General features: G+C 28.9%; 3 protein-coding genes and 1 long non-coding RNA gene across 4 annotated transcripts; 1 reads left to right on the top strand and 3 right to left on the bottom strand.

The window, feature by feature from the left end:
* Window positions 1–6,618: 6,618 nt before the first annotated feature.
* LOC149877092 (uncharacterized) lies at window positions 6,619–9,848 on the bottom strand. The gene is made up of 3 exons (XR_016448308.1): window positions 7,508–9,848; window positions 6,872–7,373; window positions 6,619–6,748 (listed from the first exon to the last, which is right to left on the bottom strand). It is a non-coding gene; the product is annotated as an uncharacterized LOC149877092 (long non-coding RNA).
* A 4,581-nt stretch (window positions 9,849–14,429) lies between these two features.
* On the bottom strand, window positions 14,430–18,356 carry LOC145182662 (uncharacterized). Its single transcript, XM_090074687.1, has 9 exons — window positions 18,224–18,356; window positions 17,662–17,774; window positions 17,490–17,550; window positions 17,306–17,374; window positions 16,980–17,047; window positions 16,656–16,742; window positions 15,942–16,365; window positions 15,825–15,859; window positions 14,430–15,543 (listed from the first exon to the last, which is right to left on the bottom strand). Exons 2-9 carry the CDS (start codon window positions 17,761–17,763, stop codon window positions 15,502–15,504), a joined length of 888 nt encoding a protein of 295 aa, XP_089930813.1. The 5' UTR covers window positions 17,764–17,774; window positions 18,224–18,356; the 3' UTR covers window positions 14,430–15,501.
* LOC149877091 (membrane progestin receptor gamma-B-like) lies at window positions 14,507–15,478 on the top strand. Its single transcript, XM_090074686.1, has one exon. It carries the CDS (start codon window positions 14,507–14,509, stop codon window positions 15,476–15,478), a length of 972 nt encoding a protein of 323 aa, XP_089930812.1.
* A 525-nt stretch (window positions 18,357–18,881) lies between the features above and the next one.
* Window positions 18,882–21,582, bottom strand: LOC149877090 (uncharacterized). Its single transcript, XM_090074507.1, has 5 exons — window positions 21,363–21,582; window positions 20,960–21,004; window positions 20,774–20,868; window positions 20,069–20,214; window positions 18,882–19,206 (listed from the first exon to the last, which is right to left on the bottom strand). The coding sequence occupies exons 1-5, from the start codon at window positions 21,451–21,453 to the stop codon at window positions 18,882–18,884; spliced, it is 702 nt and encodes a 233-aa protein (XP_089930633.1). The 5' UTR covers window positions 21,454–21,582.
* Window positions 21,583–25,911: the final 4,329 nt, after the last annotated feature.

Here is a 25,911-nt window from a genome sequence, read left to right as displayed (position 1 = left end):
TTTGTTTTTGTTATGAATTTTAAACTTTTTATTCGTTTATCAGTATCAAGTTCTGAAACTTCTAAACTATACTAATCATGCCACTCCCATCCCCACCCCATGTATTTTGAAGAGGGATGCATTATTTTTAATAGCTCACTCTGTTGGGTAACCCAAACCTCAGCTTTAGAGTGTGGGCTGCCTGACATCTATTTTTCTCTTCCATGGTTTACTACCGATAACTGGCAAAGATAAAAGACGTGTTTGTATAGCACAAAATGAAATTAATAGCTTTTATGTTTATTAGTTTCTATTACTAGTCCTTGAAGAAGTCCAGAGAGAGTTTCTGGTATTACATTGTAATGTTTAAGATATTATAGAGGTTTCTGTCAAAAGTACAGTTACTCTTACGTACATCATCACTTTTGTGGAATAGGCACCTTTTTTAAATTATTAAAAGATAAAGTTAAGAGTAGGTTGGCCCACAAAAGCTTGATTATGGTACACATGGTTATGGTTGAAAAATACTTATTTTCTAATGATATTGTAAGGTAGAATTGATTTTAAAATATGTTCTTATCGAGAGTATTTAGTCATTAAAAGAAAAGAAAAAGCTGTACTCTAACAGTGTGAAAGAGAAGTGAAGAAAAGAAACCCTTACACAGTGGAAGATTTCCGAAGAATGCAAAAAAGCGTACAAAAGCAACCGGTATATTTTACATAACAAAATTAACATAAATTTGATTGCTTTTGAGGTGTTCAGATTAATTTTAGAACAAGAAAATAAAAGTTTTGGATTTAGCTGATATTTGTGGCACAAGTGAAAATCCTTTCTGGAATTAAATATAAACTAAAATAAAATTCAGAATGTTATAACCACTAAAAACATTGCGCTAATTGGAAAAACTAAAAACAGACCAAAGTATTTACAATAAAATACAAAATATTTATGTTGGTGGTATATGTATGCAATACACACGTATGGGGGAATATCAGGGAAGGGGCAGGTTTGTTAAGAGTGTTGATTTCTCAGGGAGATTTTTTTATTTCTTGTTTTACAAAAGAAAAAAATAAATTTTTCGGGCCGCCATCTTTCTTTGATTAAAGCGCCTTAGCTTTAAATGATATTCGGGAATGGTGCTATGAATCGAAACACGGCCTTTCCCTCTAAAAAAAACACCTCAAAACAAAGCAATTTTTTTGTATGTCACTAACTAATATTTTTTTAAAATTGACTTTTGATTTTATTAGATTAAAGCCTTATGTTCTTTAATATTCATACTTTAAACATACTACTCAGGTGATTTAAGGCCAGTCCAAATTTTTATGGTAGTTCGTCCTACCTTCTATAACTTCTTTTTAAAAAAAACTGTTTTTGAAAATTTGTTGTCCAAGCTGAATAATACTAAGTAAAAGTTGGGCTAAGTTGAAAAAAATATTATTGACAAAAATATGGTGGATGACGCATATTACCCTTAAACTTAAAGATGAATGTTTCAAAAAATAAGGGTTTAAACTGTTAAGCACAACTTTTCTAGTTATCTACGAGCTAAAAGACATCGATATTGAATTACATTGTTTTTTCATACTTCGATTCAGAAGGTAGGGTAGAAAATCCGACGTTTAATATTTCTTTCAACGACACACACAGTGTCGAGAACTCGGTAATATTAAGCGATTTTGTTTTGAAAGGCTTTTTGATGACCGCATAAACAAAATGGTTTCTGTCGGTGGAAGTTATTCGTAATAAACAAAATAGAGCGTGTGGTCATTATATATACCAGTGTGTTACCCAGGAATAAAATTTATACAGCGCTATCATAATATTGGGAATTTTCTTAGTTTCTTCTCTTTTTAGTGAAAATAAAAAGTCTAAAATAAAAAAATACAAATAAAAAAACAAGCTAAATGAAAAATCTAAAGAACAACTGACGTCAATTAAAAAATAACGCATTTTCTTTATTTTTGAATAAATTGCTACGCTTTTTAAATGGCTTTGAATTGAATAATTTGCTACGCTTTTTCTTTTGTAAAGAAAATAATTGTTTTCGATCAACTAAATTATTTTCTTCGTTTACTAAGTATTTCTACGTTTCTTGCGCAACACTTAAAATCTAAGTCTGTTAATTAAAGGTCGTTTTTTTTAAATGATTTTATGTACTTTTGGGAAATTTTGAAAAATTGGGAAATCCGCGTTATACGCGGTGCCATCAGGCTAGTTAACACCCTGTATACATATAAATATACATACATACATACATACATACATACATACATACATACATACATACATACATACATACATACATACATACATACATACATACATACATACATACATACATACATACATACATACATACATACATACATACATACATGCATACATACATACATACATACATACATACATACATACATACATACATACATACATACATACATACATACATACATACATACATACATACATACATACATACATACATACATACATACATACATACATACATACATACATACATACATACATACATACATACATACATACATACATACATACATACATACATACATACATACATACATACATACATACATACATACATACATACATACATACATACATACATACATACATACATACATACATACATACATACATACATACATACATACATACATACATACATACATACATACATACATACATACATACATACATACATACATACATACATACATACATACATACATACATACATACATACATACATACATACATACATACATACATACATACATACATACATACATACATACAGTGTCTCAAAAAATTATCCGACCAAACAAGTTTTTCCCAAAAAAAATGTTTACGCTCTAAATTATACTAAAAACAATGAATAGCGATACTTACTTTGTCTGTCATTTTAATTCTATTGGGAATAGTATGTTATTTAGCGTTAATATTTTTTGATTCATGCTTCAGTTGGTTTATTATTTGTCCTAAGAGAAACTTAGTATTGAATAGGCTTGTAAAAAAATTATCCGACCAAGCGATATTTAGGTAAGTTTAATTAATTTTATGTAAAATTTGTTGAAATATTTTAGCAAATTTTTATACAATTAATAAAATTCCATAACAAAAAACTGTTTTTTTGTAGTAAAAAAAAAAATTTATGTATAAAAAAAAGGTTTCAAGTTTTTTTAAGTAAAATGGTGGGGGGTAAACGTCACTGGACTGTTTCTCAGAGAAATTTAGCTGTTAATCTAGTCAATCAGGGTAAAACCTTTCGTCAAGTGCAGCAAGAAACTGGAATTCCTCATAATACAGTATCCGACATAATGAAGAAGTATAATTTGATCGGAACAACAGCCACAAAAGAAGGGCAGGGTCGCAAAAAAAAGACTTCTAAAAGTTTTGATAGAAACTTAATTATACAAGTCAAGAAAAATCGCTTCATTTCTGCTCGAAAACTGGCTGAGCAAGCTGAAGAGAATTATGGAATCAAATTATCCCATCAGACAATCAGAAATTGTATCCGAGACCAGGGATTTCAAGGACGACTTGTGCGTAATAAACCATATTTGAGTAAGAAACACATGAAAAGAAGATTGGAGTTTGCTAAGAAGTTCAAAAACATGCCGTTAAGTTTCTGGAAAAAGATCCTGTGGAGCGACGAATCGAAATTCAACTTAAAGTCATCTGATGAAGCCCAAAAAGTTTGGAGAAAAACCGGAGAAGCCTACCAATTAAGCTGCGTGAGAGGAACTGTCAAGTATGGCGGCGGTAACGTGATGGTATGGGGTTCAATGGCTTGGAAGGGTGTCGGAAAACTCCAATTTATTGATACTTTAATGGATCAGGTGCAATACAGAAACATATTAAAGCAAAATTTGAAGTCATCTGCTCGAAAACTTCGGCTAGGATCTGATTTTACATTTCAGCAAGATAACGATCCCAAGCATAGTGCCACTAAAACCAAGGAGTGGCTTGTTGAAAATAATGTCGAGGTCTTGGAATGGCCCGCACAATCACCGGACCTTAATCCAATTGAACATTTGTGGGAAATTTTAGACCGAAAAATTGGAGATCGGTCATTTTCCAAAAAAGATAACCTCAAAGTGGCAATTGAAGAAGCCTGGGAAAAGATTCAACCAGAAGAAACAAAACTTTAGTTGAATCAATGCCTAGACGTCTAGAAGCTGTAATCCAAGCAAAGGGAGGCCCAACAAAGTATTAAAATAATTGTTTTGTTATATAATAATTTGTTATGAAACAAATAATGTGGTTGGTCGAATATTTTTTTGACAATAAAAAAACGACCTAAGCTCCTTTATTTTAAGACTGAAAACCTTGTGATTCATATTTTACATTAAAATAAATAAAATCTATTTAAAAACATGTTCTTTTATTTTCATTAATCTTGAGTTTACCAAAAAAGTCTAAATTTATGAAAATACAGCACTTTTTTTAGGAAAAATATTTTTAAAAATGTTTGGTCGGATAATTTTTTGAGACACTGTACATACATACATACATACATACATACATACATACATACATACATACATACATACATACATACATGCATATATATATATGTATATATATATATATATACACACACACACACACACACACACATATATATATATATATATATATATATATATATATATATATATATATATATATATATATATATATATATATATATATATATATATAAATTTATTATTTTTAATTGGTATTTAGAAATAAATAAATTTGGTTAATAAGTTTGCTCATTTGTTTTTATAATTTTTTAAAAGGTACTTATTTTCATGTCTGCATTTGGAAATAAGCTCAGTTTTTTTCATTTAGTAAATTTTCTAGATCTAAATAAGTAATAATTTCAAACTTTTTTTGTTAACAAAATATACATTTTTGATATATGTTATTATAGGTAGGCGCAGTTTTTAGAATAGACCAGTTTAATTTAAAGTTAATATTTTTTTCTTTTAGTTACCAAATATATTTTGACATCATAGTCTCTTTTGAGTACTTTTCATGATTTTTTTAAATTTTTTTAATGTAGTTGATGGAGCTTCCTGGTCAAAGAAATCAATTACTATTTTACAATGTTTACTATACAACTAAAAAAAAATTATTTACAAGTATATTTTATAATTATATAGAAATGTGATTTATTTTACTATAGGAGGATGGATCCTGCTTAAATACAACACATTGAAATTTGACTGATAGCATGTTTAATTTGTATAGTAAAGATAAATAAAACTGGAGAAAATGAAGAAAAAAAAAATGTTTATTTAACAAGAATGAAAATGTTGCAAGAAAGAAAAAGATATAGATTGAAAATAAATAAATTAATAAAATCAGCAGTAGTCTTTAGTAGACTGTTGACAAAAAGAATTTAACCGATTTGTTTGGAAGAAATAGATATCAATTTATTAAATTCTTTTGTAGTAAAATTATTATTCGAAATACATTATAAATCAATGACAACAAATGCATGGACATTAGTTCAATTAACAAGTAATTTACATAAACTTATTAAAAGCAGCTAAATAATTTTAAAGATTATGGTAATTGTCGAATGTTTATATACATCAAAATGAATTGAAAAAACCTTTGCGATTGATTTTGAAAACATCCTTTGTGATATTATTGGAGTAATAGTTTAAATTCTAGTAATAAATTTTTGTTAAATAGAATTTGATTTGTATTGATTATCATTATTTAATTTATCATAATTTTTTATTCATTTTGTTTTAACAATAATCATCCAGTGAATTGATTTATTAATGTTTTGTTTGTTTAGATATTATCTAGATTATCTAGATATTGTTTAGACATTTTATATATATATATATATATATATATATATATATATATATATATATATATATATATATATATACACGCTGCCAGTTTCTCTTTTCAGAATCGTCAAGAAGTCTTTCTATTTTCTTGTTCTTTAATAACATTGAGCACTTTCTATTTTCTATGTTCTATTCTGAACATTGAGCACTAATTTTGTAAAATACACTAACACAATTTACATCCAATTTAAAAAATCTATTGCAAGTAATAAGTATTCAAGATTTGAATAATGAATAATGTGGTTTTTTATAAATCATTATATTATATACTAATTCATAACATCTTATGAACTCGTGATATATACTCAAAAAATTAGAAAACTTTCTTGTCGGACTTTTTCAGTCGCCGCTTTATTATAAACGTTTCAAAAAATCCCGCGGGATCTGAACGGCAGAATTTTACGTCACCCTCAGATAAACGAAACAAACCCGAAATTTACGGAGACTGGCCTTAAACTACATGAGTAGTCAGGTGTTGATCTGAAAGGTGGTGTGTTCAGTGCCTTAAACCTATTGTGTTAAAGATGAGAGCGAAGAACACCATGAATCTTATATTTCATATTTATGAGCCAGTTATTGAAACAACCTACATTTAATTGAATTTTCTTTATCTGCACAATAATCATCAACTTTGTCAGTTTTTTTGCTGTTTTTAAATGTTGAAGCCGAAGTCAGTTTTAAGTTTTTTTAAATTAATCTTTTTGAAATTGTGATTGTTTTTGCACATAAAATCCTCCACATCCATACCTATTTTTTTTTTTAATTTTTCTTATGGAATTGCTCTGGTGTAAAGATTATGAACATCTTTTATTTTAGTGGGTAACTAAAGGTTCGTTTAATGGTAGACTCGTAAACGTCCAACTCTTTAAATTAACGTAATCTTTAATAAAAAAAAAAAAAACAATAACATATGCAAGCTCCTAGCTACATATATATATATATATATATATATATATATATATATATATATATATATATATATATATATATATAAGATACTCACTCTATCTTTCTCTTGAAATTTGCACCCAAAGCCTCTGCAAGATTTTTTTAATCCTTCTTTTTCTATATACCCACAGGTGTTTCTTAAATCAGGTGTTGTTCTAGTGTAAACAGGTATTTCTTAAATCAGGTGATATTCCTGGGTGAAAAGGATTTTTTTATTTTACATGTTTGTTTGGTGCTTTAACATTGAACAAAAACTATTAAATAGTTACAACATTTTAGTGAAAACTACAAATTGATAATTGTCATTTTATTAATGTTAATATAGTTTCTAATTGTTCTTGCAATAATCTCGATGATATAAATTTTAATTGCTTTACTGTTTTACTTTTCGTACAGGTGTATCCACCATGTGTTCTGGTTGTCTAAAACTTTTCATAACTCGATAAGTAATATATACTTAAATCGAGGAAAAATAACAAACTTACGCTAATAATATCTTTTGTTTTCCTTCCTCATAACAGCAACATGCTGAGAAAGAGCTTCTTTACACCTATACACTGATAAAGAATCAAGGGGAGTTATTAGTTTTAAAGAAAAATTCTCCAATATTATGACAGTTTAATTAAATGTCCCCTCTCTAAAGCATTAAGTTAATTATAAAGATGATTGATCAGAATTTTTAACCTCTTACTTTTAACAATTGGGGTTTCAACAGAACTGCCAGAACTATACATATATACAGGGTGCAGTGCCAAAATCTGAAATGACTCAATTTGAAATTCCCGCCGTTCTATACCACATGTAGAGGTCGAAATTTGGGTCCAAATAGCGTCTACGAATGCATTAAATAGTTATAAACTCAAAACAGTTGCGATGTTGAAACCAAGTGCAGAGTATAACCGAAGAGCCGCAATTATCGAAAGTGTTCGCTCTGGACGCTCGGTGACAGGAATCATTCGGTTCTTCGGGTACCTGAGATCAGTCTGCAATGTGTTCTCAAAGTACAATAAGTCAAAGGAGTCCTATAAGGGTTCTGCAACACCAGCCAAGAAAACTCACTTGAAGGAATACGATGTCAGGATACATGACGTCATTTAACGGACTCAGGACCTAATTTTTGAGGATCCAGGGCAGTTGTTTCAAAAGTTGTTGTCGGTTGACGGTGTGAGTGAAAAAACTATGCGTCGTATTATCAAGGAGGACCTCTGCTATAAGTTTGATATAATAAAAGTAAAATAAATACTTTCCAAAGCTGCTAAATGTGTTCTTTATGACTTAAAAACAAGTTGTTAAAATAAATTTTGTAAATCTTTTCGTTTTTGCATTAATAAATATAAAAAAAAAAGGTAACTTGTCGGAATTTTGGCGTCGCACCCTGTACACATAAATGCATATATAAATAATATACGCATGCACGTGTATATAAATAATATACACAGGTTTACAGACAGCAATTTCTAAAAAGAAACAACAATAAAAATAGTTGAAAGTAACAGGTGGTTGAGAGATGAGTGGATAAGTTACAGTTGACGTTTTAAATTAGCGTTACAAATGAACAATCTAAATTTATGCTCATACCTTACACTAAAGAATGAGCATCAATTTAGAAAACACAAAAGTTATGTACGCCGTTTTTAACAGCTGCTTTCGAGCAACGTCGTCGAACTTTTTTGTTTTGTTTTTATATTGAAGCTCCAGCATTTAATACAGTCTTTAATGCCAGAACTTCTAAAAGGTCCGTTGTTGCGAGCAACAAGTAAAGGAACTAAAACAGTTTTAAGGAGAGCAGGTACTAATATGTAACGAAGAACTTTTAACCTTGAGGATTGTCCTTCTAAGTTGTTTTGAAAAAACGAAGTGGTAATCATTAACCAATAAATTGAATAAGGGAAACTTCCCATTGTATATACAGCAACTAATGCGCAAAGCCTTATAATTACTTTCTTGCGCATGCTTAATACAACGTTCCCTCTTACGTCTTTGGAATAAAGCTTGACATAGCTTGTGACACATGCTATTATCATAACTGAGAGTGGAATCATTAACCCACATGAGTACAATATGCTCATATACAGTGTTCCAAAAGGTTTCTCAAATATCCATCGACGAAAACAAAAACCACTTCGATGATCCAATTTGTAAGAAAGCATGAATGGAATAAAACTAATCAATCCAAACACCCATGTCAGTGTGAAAATTGATGTTACATTCTTTTCACGGACCCATCTTTTGGAGCGGTTATTAATCGATTCACATCTCATAATAGACAAAAATGTTAACAAGATGCAGCTCCCCATTGAAAAAATAAGCATTCCACATTGGCCATCGGTCACACTACAAAGGAAACTTTCTAAATATTTGTTCAACGGAGGGACTTTTTTTAAATTCAAGAAAAAGTAAGGCGTGATACCGATATATTGTCCTAAATCAATAAGACACAAATGCAACAGAAATCTCCCGAATATTGAGTTCATTGCATTTCTTGCAAGGAAAACGTAGACGATGTAAGTATTTACCAAAAAACCCACAGTTATTATAGTAGCGCAAACCAACGAAGACACAAAGTTTTCCACACCGCCAAATACTCTCAGCTCGGTAAAATTGTGGTTCATTGTACCCAATTGAAAAGAATTTATTTTTAGCTCAAATGAACAAACAAGTTCAAAGGTTGTTACTAGTTCATTTTTTATACCATTCTATTATGCGTCTCCGTAAAACTGCTCGTATATTACAACCAGGTAAAACAGGCTTCCTGAAGCTGCCAGCTAATGGCCAAGTTATTCACGTTTTTATTTTGACAAGCGCATTACAACTTCCTCGCGAATATTGGTGTTGAAGTTAAAATATTATATGGAAAAAAAAAAAAATCTTACGTATGTCCCAGCAAATAATAACTTTCAAAAGCTTAATTATAGTAATAACTTTTAATGCTCTTGTTATTTAACTTAATGCATACATTTGATAATGAGCACTATTTTCTAATTTGAATAAGAGTTTAATCTGTAAAGATTATCCTAATTTTGGTGTTTTTATTAGACCGCTTCGACCGTTTTTTTTTTTTTTTGTTTTTTTTTTTTTTTTTTTTTGTTTTAAAAAAACATAACTCCCTGAATACCTTTTTTTAGAAGTTCACCTAAGGAACTCTATTTTGGAGAAACTCCCAGAGTTGCTTTATATAAAACGCCTTAAACTTTTCTTTAAAAACTATGAGCAACACAAAAAGAGAGGAGGACCGCCAGAAGCCGTCTGGAATACTCGCTATTAATTTTTATTTTAAAGCTTTTATGAGGATATCGGGAACGATTAGGGTTTTTCCTTGAAGTTACTGTGACTAAACTTGTTTGAGTAAAAATTATAAACTAGTTTGGTGATATATACTATATACACATTCGAAAATGGCACACTAGTGTAAATATTAACTTCTTTCGCCAAATCAATCTAAAGCAGGGAAAATCGTACTTCAAGTTGGCAAATCATAAAAAAATATCTTGAAACGGTTATTGCAGAAAATGACTAAATTATCAAGATCTATATTTTCAGACCGAGAATAAAGCATAAGGTTTATAGGTTTACTTTGAATGTCATTTATTAAGTGTATTTCGTCACGTTACATAAATAATAAATGAGTTAAACAGTCGTACCCCCGGTTAAATTTAAAGCAAAATAGAATTCATCCGTATAGAAAACATATTAACTGTTTCCGCATCCTCCTCCTTAAACGATTATGCGACTCAAAGAGATTTTATTATTAGATAGTATGATACTATCATGATACGTTGCTTTCATTACGTGTTTCGCGTACTCCTTGTTAATAAATCATTTAGCAAGTTTTTATACTTTTAGTTTATTTTTGTGCTTTATATTGTGATTTTAATTTAAAGGTTAGCGTCAACTTGACAGAAATTTATAAACAATTTAATTTGACTTTGTAAGCTTAAAAAAAAGGATACCTTTTGTAATATGGTTGAGTCAGTAAATCTAAGTTTTAAAAAAAAACTCTTATGTTGAATAAGAAAAGTTAATATTTGCCTGAATATAAAACAAAGTCGATAAATGGTCTAATTAAATTTTTTTAAAAATAAAATTTTAAATATTTATTTTCATCATTCTGACAAAAACTACCTTCCTCTTTTCAAATACCACGCAAAAATGGGATTTGAAGGAACTGACGAAGAAATTAAACAAAGCAAAATAAAAAAAAAAATATGAAAAAAAAAAAAAAAAAAACGGTTCTCGTATTGTTCATCTAAGAGTTAAAATTTAATATCATTTTTCAAATCGATGAAATCAAATCGATGGCTGAACAGCATTCTCCAGGTCAATATCATTTTATTTCACTTTTGAAACCATAATGTCGCCATAAAATCTTGTTAGGTAGCAGAATTTATATTGTTTGTTTGTAAAAGCTAAGAATAATGGAATTAAGCATTCCTATACTCAAAGCACTTTTTACCCTTAGTTGTCAAAATTTAGCAATAATAAGGAAATAAGATGACAGTTTTTTAAGCTAATTACGATTGAGTGACAGCTGGATAGGCTATTTAGGCATTTAAAACATTTAGAGGTGTAAGGGGAAAATAAAAATTAAGAACGGGGAAAATCAAACTTTCTTCTTTTATCTTTCAAGCATATCACCATTATTATTTACATGTTTTAGTATTGTTTAAAAAATATTCAATCAACTCATTTTACTTACTGACTTTAGCGAATGATAGCCCATGAAAATTTGAATTACCTTAAAAGTGAAGGAAATTATTCAATATTCAATTTTCTTTCATAATCAGTTCTCCTACATTTCATACCGTTTGATTCGTGAATATGTAAATCACCAGGGAAAAAAAAATCACATTTAGTGCCAACACTTTTGTTTGTAACTAATTAGAAAAACAATTTTTTAATTTCAGACACCAAAATCTATGACTAGTTCTATTGAGTCTACCAGGTATTTGGGAAGTTAGGTTCTCATTACATCAAAAAGACACCTCGTAAGTGCTAATATTCTCCGCACAGGATCAATAAGCCCCTCCCGAGATGAAAGCATTAAACAGGTCATATGTAAGTATCAATATTTAAATAAAATGAGCTGATCTTTTTCGTCAAACACATTTTTAATTAAAATAAAAAAATTTTCACAATATGTGTAAAACTCTAAAATTATTATCTAGGGACATGTGAGTTCAAGTTTGAAGCTTGTTAAATTTGAAAAACTCAAGTAAAGTTGAAGTGTTTGACTGTTAAATATTTAAACTATTTGAACTCGCAAAACTTGAAGAAAAAAATTTGTTTGGTTTCTAAAAACTCGATAAAATTGATTTTTAAGTTTATGACATTATATGATGTTTGTTTTAAATTAACTTTATCAAGTATTTCAAATTTTTCAGTTTTATCATTTTTCTTATGTTTTCTAGTTAAAAAAAAATTAGTTTTTCTAACTTTAAATCTTACATTACTCTTACAAGAATAAAATTAAATTCACAGCTTTAATTTTTCTTTTCGAAACAGCAACAAAAATAAATCTAGAAAATTTGAACTACTATTACTTAATTTGTTTTTAAACTAATCCAATACTGCCACCCAGTGGGCATGCATCGTCCGCACGACGTCTCACGGACGTCCCAAGGACGTCTGGCCGTCTTATGGACGTCGCGCGGACGATGCATGCCCATTGGGCAATTTAAAGATTGACAAGTGAATATTCTCTCGGATATAAAAAAGCTTGTTTAATATTGTTTAAAAGACATTTTTTCGTCTGTATGTGACTGCGCCGCCTAATCCAGAAAAAACTCTGATGCTGATGATGAGGCTGGTATGCAAAGAACTATCCGTGCAAGTTTTGCGAGAAGAGGGTAAGTAATGGCCATCAGTCTTCACCATTCCAAGATCTTTGTGTTTCTTGGAGCCAATTCAGTGCTGAGTTAATTGTCTAATTCAATTCTGATGTCGGATTTGCCAGAGTTGTTTGAATTGGTTCGGGTATAGGAGTTTATAACTTGAAAAACTCGATCTTTATTCCCAATTCAAATGGTGCATTCTAACCGATTGAAAACAGTATTATTTTATAAAGGAGAGTTGAAAAAGGCTGTAGAAAAAGTCTACTTTAACATTTCATAGTGCCGCTGTCATTTTGTAGATGATTTTTTATGGGTTATGTTAGGTTTGCTAAATAAATTTATAAACTTAATAAGTTTGTGAAAATTAATAAATTTTTGAAACTCGATCGAAATATTTGAATTATTTGAAAAATTTTCCCATTTGAAAAACTTGTATCGATAAACTTTAACGAAATTTTGAGAACTCCATTGTGCTTATAACATAAATTCGCCGAATTTAATGAATTCCAATGTGCTTTTAAATATTCACGTTTCGCAAGAAAACTAAACAAGTAGCATAAAGTTGATTCATAGTGAAAAAATAAAGATTATTATATTTACATTTGGCCTTTAAATGAAGATGGCTTTATTATGGAATTATCTATAAGTTACAGACTAAAGTTCGGAAGACACTAATGTGTCAAAAATAACTTTTATTAAAATTGCACTTTCGAATGCAAGACCTAAACTTTTATGGGAAAAACCAGTGCTTTTAAATATATTTAGTATTTTTTATTTGTGTAACCAGTGCTTTTAAATATTTTGGTATTATTCATGATTCATTGAAGTTTTAAGGCAAATAGAGGTGGCCTTCATCAAATGATTAATTCTACATGTAATGACCCACTGTAACAATAAGCTCTCGCTTTATATATAAAAATACCGAGAAATTGCCGAATTGCCGACTACTTAAATAAATCGATTTCAACTGCAAAAATATTAAGCGACCAAATAATAAAGATTTTTTTTTTTACAAGTAAAGAACGTTTATCTAGGTTTCAGATAAGATCTTTTCATATATATTGCGTTTACTTAAATGAAGTATTTGTTGCATTATGAGTTTTAGGTTTTATAAGAACTTGATTGACCAAAGAGTTTCATTTAAGTTTTATCAGTCTGGGTTAGAGCAAAGTTTTGATAATGCTAAAAGAATTTTGAATTTTCGGTTAAAAGAAATTAGAGCCAGGGCTTATTGAAACAAATGCATTTGACAGGTAGCAGAGGTATCTGACTAAGAGAAAGTAACAGTATACTAAAAGGTTAAAGTGATGCTTGAAGTATTGTTTTTGGAATTGCATAAAACAGTTTATCACAGGGAAATCATAGCAGTAGCCGTCGATTTCGATGACTATGACTAAAGGTATAGACTGAATTTGTAAGAAAGTTGAAACAGATAAAAATCAGTTTGAATTTTTCATTTAAAACAGTATTCTTTATTCATTTAAAACAGTAATATATACACATAATACATCATTTAAAACAGTATACTTTATTCTATGAAGAAATTCATTTTTTAATATTTTATCTGCTTTTATTAATGCGTTAAATATCTTGAACATTTCTTAGATTTTTTCTTGTAATAAGACCTTATGATTATAAATATTTCATTCCGAGTTAAGAGCACTAAAAACTTTGAAGAACAGCAATATGAAAAAAAAAAACTATTTAAAATATGACATAGGAAAGTATGTCACTAAGCAACCTAAAAATTTAAAAAACTTGTAACCTAAGCAACGAAACAGATTTTGGTAAGATCTTTGTTTTCATTTTAAAAACACCTGAATAAATTTCGTTGAAAAATCATTTTCTATACGACAAAGATGGAAAACACAACGCATAACAGATTCTGTTTGAACAGAGATGAAGTACCTTCGACATTTCATGATCCGTATATAGAACGAGGGTACAGACGGCCAAATCTGTCAACTTACGATTGTTTGAAAAGTGCGACAAATTTCAAATGCAACGAATCGTTTAACATAATATCGCATTTTCTAGCTACAATATTCTTTGTGATCGTATTTATTACAACGTTTAGCAGAGACCTAAATACACTTAATTGTTACGCATGGCCTTTAGCTTGTCATGCACTTGGAAATATAGCGTTTAGTTTAATGAGCACAATCGCACACACATTTAACTCAATGTCTCAAACAATACGTCACCGATGTTTTTACTTAGACTATGCGTCCATTTCCATTTATGCAGTAGGTGCTGGTCAATCTTTTTTCTATTATACACGACCGTTAACCTCAAGAAGTTTGTTCTTTACATCATCAGTACTTTTTAACACCGGGTGCATTACTATTTCTATTTTAGCAACGTTTCTAAATTGTTTATCAAGAATTAAATGGAGTTCAACCAAATACATCGTACGCACTGCAACCTATGTATTATCATTTCTTTGGAATGTAGCACCGTACTTTTACAGACTGCAAACATGCGCCAATGATACCGATTGTGACAATACAGGTTTCCCGCTGTTCGCAGCTCACGTCTTGTTCTTTATTCTCACAGCAGTCGCCAACATCACAAAATTACCAGAAAAGTGGTTCCGTGGAACATTCGATCATTTTGGGCAAAGTCATAACCTGATGCATATTTTTGTTACTATCGGTTGTTATTTACAGTTTGAGTTTGCAAAACATGAAATGAAACGCAGTATTAAAAACGATTACAAAATGGCCGATTATGAGCAATCGGTTTATTACATGATCGCATCATCAATTGCAAGTATATTAATCGCTCTGTATATTGGCACTGAAGAAGCCTCCGTAAAAAAGACTATTTGAAATTAAAATTTTGAAGCAACCATTTATGAACTACCGAGCAAGTCATCTAGCCAATCACTTAATTCCTAAAATAATACAAAATAAAAGAATAAAAATTGAACTAAAAAAATAGAATTAAACTAAAAATAGAAATACTATAAATACAAGAATGTGAGAATTTTTTGGCTTATTTGCTTACTTGTCATGTGAAATTCACTACATTCCGTTTATGCTATTTAAAAAAAATATATGAAAAAAACATGTTTAAAATTTTCAGTTTGTAAGATACAAATAAGTCATGGCATACCACTTTTTTTAAAAAAGTGTATAGAGAAAAAAAGCAACTGCAGAAACAGCTAAGGTATACCTCTTGATTCTGTTCTTCACTAATGGTATGGAAATCTAATATGAAAATAGAATAAATCTATGGTTTGTATCAACACGTCAACATTCTGTTACAAACATTGACAAAAAAAAAAAGAACCTGTGTGAGCTTCAGATATCTCCAAAAGTTTATCCAATTCAATATCCTCAATTGTTACTTCTTTTGGAACCATGCTTTTTTCTTGTTTCATTTCTGATGTTAAAATTTGTGCTTTACAAGTAGCGTTTTGCATATTTACATTTTTCACAGAGTTATTGACCTTACTTTCCAAGTCAACTTTATTTAAAAACACTTCAGTTTGAGTGCCAACCTTCTTATAACTCCTCAGATCTTGTTTTAGATTGGTGCTAGAGCTAATATTGTGACATTTAGGAAGAGATAATAAGCGTTCCCTCAAATTCTCAAAGCCTTTATTACACCAATTGATAGAAGCAGCATCTTCAATTTTTTCTCTTAAATCTCTGTTACTATGCTCATTAACATCTTCTTTTAAATTTATAACACAATATTGACATTCTTTTTTCTAGAGAGTTTAAAACAACATACTTTTTACCATAGTTAAAAATTAAGGTGTTTAAAAGTTTTAAGACATGAAATTTCAATTCTTCTCAAATTTGCCCTTGTTAAAAAAAAATTTAACAAGGGAAACCCCTAAACCCGTCTAAAAAAGTCAAAATTGGTATATAAATTACAAATTAATAGTAGAAAACAGGCAACCTTAAAATATTCTACAAATTCGAACTACCTTATCATGGATTTCATACAAGTACAAGAAAAAAGTCATGCCTGTACGCATAAAAGTGAATAACTCACTAATTTATCCAGCTGAAGTAACTTGTATATTCCAATGTTGCTCAATTCCAACGCTAATTTACTGACATCCAGCTGAAGGGAATTTACCTGACGAGATAATGTGTAAATAAATCTCATGAATATACATTGCAAGTTAAAAAATACAATTCAGTTAAAACTGAATTGTATAAGTTAATTAAGTGGTTTTTTACAATGACTTAGTCAAGTTAAAATTAATTTTTTACTAAAACAGTTAAATAATCCAGTACAAACATCAGGAACAATAAAAAAAAGTAATAACAAGCATCAGATTGAAATTGTCAACCATAAAATTATTGAATGTACCGATTCAGAACTGCTAACATCACCCCAGTCTTTCTCTTCTTTAAACTTAAAATGTGAATGCAAACCAGCTTAAAAAAAAACATATAGATTCATACAAAGTTTTCTTTTAAATAAACTATACAAAATAAAAGTGGAAGATTTAACATAACTATAATTACATGCTACTCTCAGAATAAAATACAACAAAAACAACCAGTATTTTAACCAGTAATATTTTGGATTTGGATTTTTATAGATTTTTAAAGATCTTTAAAAATAATGTTATTTTGAAAAAAAGGAAACTTTTTAGTAAAAACATTGATATAAAATAATCTAAAAAATCATACCTTCAGTATTCTTTATGTAATCAAAGTCTTTTACTTCTAAGCTTTCATCCTCTGAACTGCTACTTAAAGCTACAAGTGCAAAAGTGAATACAAATATAGAACAAAAAGAATTTTTAAACTCAATATTTTATACAAAACCCACTTTTTTAAAGCCTGATCAGATCAAAATCTTAAATCTTCTTACGCAAATCATACTTCTCTACATTTGATTCAATTTTTCTTCTAGGAAAATTTCTGTCTTGCTCCTAAAACAAAAAATATCTCTGCAGTTACTCATTACCCTTCACAAGAAGGAAAATTTATGCATGATCAATGTTTATGCAACCCTTCGAACAAACTGTTGAAAACATGATTACCTCTTCTTCACTCTTTATGTCCAAACTATTTTTCTTCCCTCTGTCTCTTACATTTGAATGACCTTTTCCTTTGAAGTCACTTTTACCACGCTGCTTACCCATATTTTTATAGTCTACAAAAATCAAACACATTGGAGAAGTAAATGTCTTATCTCACTAACAGTTAATAAAGATAAACATTGTTGCATTTTACTCCCATAAAGTAACAAAAGAATAAATAGTGTTAATTAACACATTGAAGAAAATGAATAACACAAAAAAACTTTTTTTTGTAAATTTAATAGTCATATAAATCATGTTAAATATTTATTATAATGCAATTAAAAGTATACAAATAAAAAAAAGTCAGTTTCATTACTTAACAAAAATGACTAATTTAAAATCAATTATAAATATATAAATAAATTACACTTTTATATAAATAAATATATTTATACAAATATATACATACATGTGTACTACAGATACACACACACTGTATATATGTTGTATAAATTATTACATATATATAAAAACATACAATTTATTTATACAACTATTTTTATATAATAATAAATTATACATTTTTAAGTAGTTATATCAACAACACTCTACTGAATTTGGGCCATTGCTGACCGAATTTGCCATCGCAGAGCTTGACGTTTTTTATCTGTGGGCACAACATATTTATTTGTTGTGTGAATATGTCGTGGTTTCTGAAAAAACATGTTAAACAAAACTGATAATAATATAATTGGTTAATTTCACAAAAATTTACTGGAAGAGGTTTATTAGAACTATTGAAAAAAATATTCTGCATAAGAAGTTGAGGCACCTTACTTGAATGTAAATATTATTATATGCAAATTAAACTTACTTCAATATCATCAACTTTTAGCATTTGCTCCTAAAAAACAAGAACTTTATTTAATAATACCAGCTAAATGTCATTCTTATTCATTTTTAGAAAATCAGAATATTGTTGCTAAAGTTTATTGCTGTTTGTTTTATAAACTGTAAACAAATCTCACTAAATTCTGAACTGTAGAAACTTAATGGATTAATTTCCTTAATTTTATAATATATCTTTTAGGCATTTTAAGAAACTTTTTTAAAAAATATAGAACAAAATAAAAATAGCACTGGGAGTTAACTAAAGGTTGGTGAAGAGGTTAAAAAGAAAAAAGGGCAAAAGGTAAGTATGTTGAAATTATCCATTATAATAACAAACAAACAAAAAATTAACAATTGTCATAAATTACCCTCACTCTCCATCTTACAGAAGAATGATTATCCTCTCCTGGTACTTTGTTATACTCCCATTCTTCTTTAAATTGATGATAACGATTGACAGGATCACACTTTTGGTAGCATCTTGTCTGAAGGTAAGATTTGGATGATTTTATAAAAGCTGGTAGTGAATTGTTTGAAACAGAGGAAGTACTATTGGTCTTTGAAGAAGTTGGCATTTGACGAATTTGATTTTCAATGTGTGTAATATCAGATATCTGACTTTCAGTATCAGTTAAAGTTTCATCAAAGACTCTAACACCATCACTCTTTTTTCTAATAATAAATAAATAAAAAGAAAAAAAAAAAGAAAAAAAAAAAAAGAACTTCAATCATTTCAGTTCAATTAAATATTTACTGCTCTATATTTAGCCCTTCGTGGGTTCTTTTTTTAACCACAATTATTTTCTGTTGAATCTTCTATTCAAAGTGTTTAAAGTATTTATCTTACCATACTTGGTATATATTTTTTTATTCTTACTGAATTTTCTAAAAGCCAATGTAACTAAACCCAACTATTTTTTTTATAACTTGCCTAATTACTGTATTTGAGTATATTTATACAGGATATTTAAACTGTTTAAAGCAAATTAACACTGCTCTTAAGATTTGTCCTGTGTAAAAGATAACAACCATTACAAATAAGCAAAGGAAAGGTAGATGCAGTAAAATCTTGAAAATATAGTAGTGATACAGGTAATATTTAACAAAAAGTATGGATGAAAAGGGTAAATTCAAAAATCAAATATAAAATTCAAAAAAGACTTCTTTAAAGTTTTAAAACGGTTCATTATTTTCTGCTCACCTAAAATCAATTTACTTTTGGGTGAGGTTAATTTCAGTGTTGCTTACATTTGAGCATGCACAGTCAACTGAAAACCTTGTGAGATTTTATTGTTATAGACAACTTTTTTCTCTTATCTGAGCCTCCTTTTTCAATCATCATTTCAAACTTATCATTTTAAATTTCTGAAATTGATAAGAGGATTAAAGTTGATATAGTAAAAATATCAAACTATAAATAAACTAGGAAATAATATATCAATTCTTTATGATAAAATAATTTAATCTTATACAAATAATACAATGATATGTTTCAAACAATTTAGAATAAACAAATTTATCATCAAAAATTAACCTTGAAACTTTTCTTTTTATAATTGATGAGCAAGATGAATGATTGCCAGATGAAATTGATTGAGCCATAGAAGAACTTGACTGCTCTAAGAAACTTCCATTTGAAAAATTTTCTTTTTCCTCTGAAAATTTCATTTTTTCTGTCATCTAAAATTTTAAACTTCTTATTTAAAAGCTTAAATATCAAATAAAAAATATAATATTAAATAAAAAGTATAATATAATAAACATAAATACTAAATCAGTTAAATGTTTATTGAGTAATTACTTAACTTATTATTTAATCTACTTAAGTTGTAAGAAAACATTTTAAATTTACTGTTAAAGTTCCAAAGATAATTGTTTAACAGCAAAAACCAGATTATGAGCACAAATCTAAGGTCAATATCACTCAAGGCCAAACTCAAAGACCAAGGATCAAAAACTCAAAAGCAAAAGCAGAATAACAAGGCCAGCCCCCTTAGTGCTAAGGGTTTTATGAAAAAAGGGAAAAAACAAAATCAGAAACACTTTTTTAGCTTTATTCATATTATCATTTCCATTTCAATAAGTGCTCTGATTAATATTTAAACTATGCTGAAAGGTTTAAAAATGGAAAAAGATAAAATGTTTTTTTGAAAATATTACAGTTTGAATATAAAATAGTCAAGCTTGCATTTTCCTATATTATCAGTTGTAACATAATTACAAAGGAAAAACTACAAACCTTTTCTTTTGAAAATGCTCTTGGTCTGTTTCTATGCAATTGATCATTTATGGGAACTTTCAGATACTCACTTGATGTAGAGTCAGATGATGAATCTAAAGAATACCATAGAATAAAAACTGTTTAACTGTTTAAAAGATTACTTACAGGTAAAAAAAATATTCATTAAAAAAAAAAATTATATACCATATATTGACAAAGATGTCTCTTGCTCCACTAACATTTGCAAATCTAAATTAAAAAGCAATAAAAATAAAAACCATACTTATAAAAATAGATAATATAATGTTATATTACTAATAGCAAATGTAAAGAAAATTGACTAAAAATACTTCAACATCTATAGAAAGTACACCAGATAATGCAAATATTTTGACAAATAAATCCTAATGCTATTAAGCTATTCCTAACTTTTTTTTATATCAATGTTAAAATATTGCCCTAGCAATTATTATTAAACAAATGTATTACATTTGTTAACTTAATTCATATTAACAACCCTAAATTTTATTACAAACCTTAATGAATACATCACACACAAAAATGCTTGAAATAAAATATATAAGAAAGTCAAGTTCTAAGGTATTACCTTTCATAAATTCTTTTAACTTGTAATTTGGAATATTAACATAACCAAGCTGTTTTAACTTTTCTTTTATTTCTTCTTCAGAAAACTCCATGATTTCTCTAACTTATGGTTTAAGTTTTTATGAAAATATTTCTATAAGTTAAATATATAATAACTTCTCTTTTTTGTAATTTAAAATAATTTAAGCTTCGTAATGTCAAAAAAGCCAAGTGTAATTAAACTAAAAGTACGTAAAAAGTGACATAAATGTTATCACCACAAGATGTTTATTGACATGCTAGACTTTTCAGTTCGAGGCGGAGTGTATTACAGAGGACTATTATTTACGAATTTTTTTTAATACCTAGCGCGAAGAAAAATCTATTCGTTTGAAGATAAAGAAAAATGTGACAAAGATGTTAAAGTAAACAATTGATTTTAAAACTTTATGAATCTTCTGTTTTTCTGACTTTTTTTCTTTTTATTTCAGATATTTACTAAAAAAAAAACCAAGAATATTAGCAGAGGTAAAGTTCTTTATACAAAAACCAATATTTTTAAATTTGCAATCAACCCTCCATTATTTTGTACGCGAAATCCAACCTCAGAAAATTTCAACAGAAGGGATGTCGGTGATAAGGATTTAATTTAAAAATTTGACCTTATTTAATGATGAGAGGAACTTCATGTGTTGCCTCACAAGGGTCAGAAATTTTGAAAAATGCGCCGTAACTCCAAAAAAGTTTTTTTTTTTCGTGCTATTGTTTTTCAATACATGACGAACAAATTTATATCAGTTTACAAACTATTTTAAAAAAACTCAGTTTTTTGGAGTTTCGGCGCATTTTTCACAATTTCTGACCACTGTACGCCTTAGTATTTTTTTTACCGTGCCAATGCTTCCTTCCAGGATAAAAATAACCCGAATTTTTACTCAACATCTTATAGATCGCTTGTAATTTCAATATATCACTGTTCTCCAAATCGACTGCCAGATTGAAACCTCTCCCTACTCCTGATTTTTTAACATATAATCAATCATATGCATTAGTAAACACAATTTATGTTGTCAGAAAATGAACAAAGTGCACTACACTTTCTACCCCCACCCCACCCCACCCCTCTTAATTTTATGATTTTTATGATAGAGAAGTTTATGCTGATTAACGGTCAATTTCCACTCATCCGTTTAACTATGGGAAATGCAAAGGGATGAGAAAATCAACACGTAAACATGCGCAGTAATTAATTTTCAAAATTAAATTACAAACTGCGCATGCTCACGTGATTAATTTTCCCATCCCTTTCCCTTTCCCATAGCAAAACGGATGAGTGGAAACTGATCCTAAGAATTGTTTAAAAAAATGGATCTCAAAACCGATGTAAAGTGCTCTTATCTGAAGTTGAAAGTTGAAAATACACAACTGATCGCTAGTATTCGCTATCTTGAATAACTTTTTGTTTTTAATTACATCTCTTCCTTTTTTTAAAAAATTCATCATTAAAACAATTATCTAATATCTGGTTTATTACAATTTCAATTGACTAGAGTTTTTATATCTAAGTATAGTATATTGAAACTATATGTTGTCTATGAGACAGAGTTGATAATACCTTCCGGGGGCAAAGTAACATTCTGCCGAAATGCCAACTTTTTTCAAAGGGGAAGCCATTAGCGGCCGCCTCCCAAAGATTTTTTTAACCCGCAGAATGCTCTGGTTTCACATCAAGTGGCTTCCACTTCGCAATTTACAGCTGCCGCTATATTTTTGTGGGTTAGAATGTTTTGGAGGACGTCGCTTCGAGGGCAGAAGCCAATAGTGGCCACCCTGATTAGATATTTTAAAGCCAAAATGATTTGGAGGTCACCTAAGGTGGTTTCTGCTTCCCAACTGGCGAAACTTTCTCTCCTATCGTTAGAAGAAATAAAGGCTAAGGGGGCAAAATTTCCATTAACAAAATCAATCTTTAAATTGCTTATTGATTTAAAAGCAAACTGTTTTTAATTAAAAAGCAGTTTAAAAACTAATTTGGTGTAAATATTGAAATTTTGAAACCGAAATTGGTTTTTATAATATTAACTGCAAAAAATTGACTATATATAAAAAAAAAACTACAATTTCGTCAGTGGTTTTTTTCTAGACCTGGGGCAATCCTATAAAGCTGAACAATGCGTAATTAACGCAAAAAAACAGGGTTTTTCTTACGCAAAGTCAATTTGTGTAAACTGCAATCTGTTTTTTCAAAGTCAATTTGTGTAAGGAAAAATCCAGTTTTTTTGCATAAATTACGCATTTTCAGCTTTATAGGATTGGCCCCTGTTGAATACGTTTAAAAAAATTAGTTCGACGAAAATTAATGAAAAGTAATTAAATTGCCAGTTTCTGATTGGATCAATGTTTTAGACGAGTCGCTGATCCGCTATATTAAAGTAATTATTTTTTGACTGTAACATTGAATTCCTAATTTTAATCATAATTGTCAAAAGTTCTTGAACAATGCAATATCCTTAAATAATCATTAAAAATTTTAGAAAAATTAATTTATTTTGATGACGGTAGGAATTGAATTTTTTCAAGATTTTTACGAAAATTGATTTTTTTTTCCAATAGCGTTTATTTTTTACAACAAAAGTGAAAATGGAAAATGCGTTTTAGTCGAACAAAATAATATATTATGGAGATTTTTTTTGTTTGTTTAAATTTCCGGCGTAAGATGAGATTTTTACAACGTTTTTTTTTACTCCACGGAAAAAATCTCATTAAACTTTTACAATTATCATGAGGTTTTTATTCTCCATATAAAAATGTCTTAGCGACCGCGTGTTATTTTTTCAATACAAAAGTGTTAAATAAATTACACGCGGTCGCAAAAAAGTTTTAAAGAATGTTGCTTCTTGAAAATTAATAAAGAAGTGATTCCATTTAATATAAATACTGCATAAATTTTTCTAATGTTCCAATGCAGTGACGTTAAAAATTTAACGGTGCAAACTAAATTCGCCGACGTTTACATTTTTTCTTAAAGACAAACTATATACCATAAAAAGACAAACTTTACATTCAAAGACTGCTATCAGTAATTCGAATTTTTGAAGAAAAACAAAGCCATTCATAATTTAAAATAATAAGCTGTAACGTCTAGATAAATCTGGCGATAAGGTAAACAGTTTATAGATTTACAGTTTAATTTGGCCTGTACTTTTGTGTGGTGCAGTTTTTTAACTTTCAAAAATTAAAAACTGTCAAACCAACACATAAGAATAATGCCACAGATTTTGCAGTTTTAACAAAAAGACTTACAGTCTCTTCTCCATTTGCTGAAATATTTTACTTCGTACAATCAGATGTTTACAACCGTTCACTTCTGGCAGTTGATTCAAATCGATCCCAATCTGTTTTTATGTCAGCTTTTGGAATTGATATGATTTGTTACCATGGTTGATACCTGAAGATTCTTGTTTTTTGCTTTTTGAAAGTAATCAGATTCTGAAACATAAGTGGTAATGTCCTTCATCATTGCAGACCAAAAAAAAAATTTTGAATATGTTCTGTTGTTGATTGATACTTATGTTGCCGGATAATGCATTCGCCTGATTGGAAATATCATCACTATCATTCAAAAACTTAATAATATGGTGTGATCTTCTTTGCACCAAATACTTTTCTCTGAAAGAAAATTAAAAAATAGGTTCATTTAAAGTTTTGAATTTTCTATGTTAAAAACTGTAGCAAACAAAATACAGGTCAAATTAAACTAGTATTACACAACTATAAACGATCTCACCATTGGAAGCTTAATGTAAAGAAAAGTAGTTTAAACAACTATAAATATGTAAACTGTTTACCTTACCGCAAAGTTTATCCATATGATACAAACATTTAACCTCATAAGGCGCGATTAACTTACGACTTTCCGGGTAAAAAAGCATCAATTTTTATTCTATACAGAATATTGCTTCTTATCTATATTTATAACAAAAAAATATTAATAGAATAAATAATCATATATGCCAAAATCAAAATATTTTATATACCAAAAAGTATATAAATAAATTTCTAAATGCATTAAACGGGACTTTAACGGAGCTGAAATACTTGTATATTCAAAAAAGAGCACTGCCCTCGTATGCCACAGAGCTGGGAAATTCTGCAAGTTTGCACTGTTCGCGTACGTCACTGAGTTGAGTGACTCAAACTTAACATTGGCAATTTTCATCGTCACAGAGTATTCCATATTTCTTCCATTTATTCTTTTCAAAAATCAAATTTACAGAAAATAATTTAACATCTTATTGGTATAAGCACAAAAATTAAAATAATAAAGAAAAATTTTGTGTATCTTTTAAGTGTTCGAAAAGCTTTTAATGATTCGAAAATCAGTTCGATTAGACAATACTTATTGTTTGATAAAAGCAATAAATAATTAATATCTCTTCTTTCAGGAGGAGGTCAACTTTAAAGCATACGTGTCGTACTAAACACAAGAATTCATCAGCAAGTAATGAATATTGTATGTAGTGAGCCACAAAATGGGATGAATGAAAATTCTATTTTTTTCTAAATTGAAT

Source organism: Hydra viridissima, unplaced genomic scaffold, assembly GCF_058129835.1.
Source record: "Hydra viridissima isolate aposymbiotic clone 2 unplaced genomic scaffold, HvirCarnegie_v1 scaffold_17, whole genome shotgun sequence".
In the NCBI taxonomy this organism is placed as follows: Eukaryota; Metazoa; Cnidaria; class Hydrozoa; order Anthoathecata; family Hydridae; genus Hydra; species Hydra viridissima.
The sequence above is the reverse complement of the archived record's forward strand: the minus strand, read 5'-3'. Positions and strand labels throughout refer to the sequence as shown.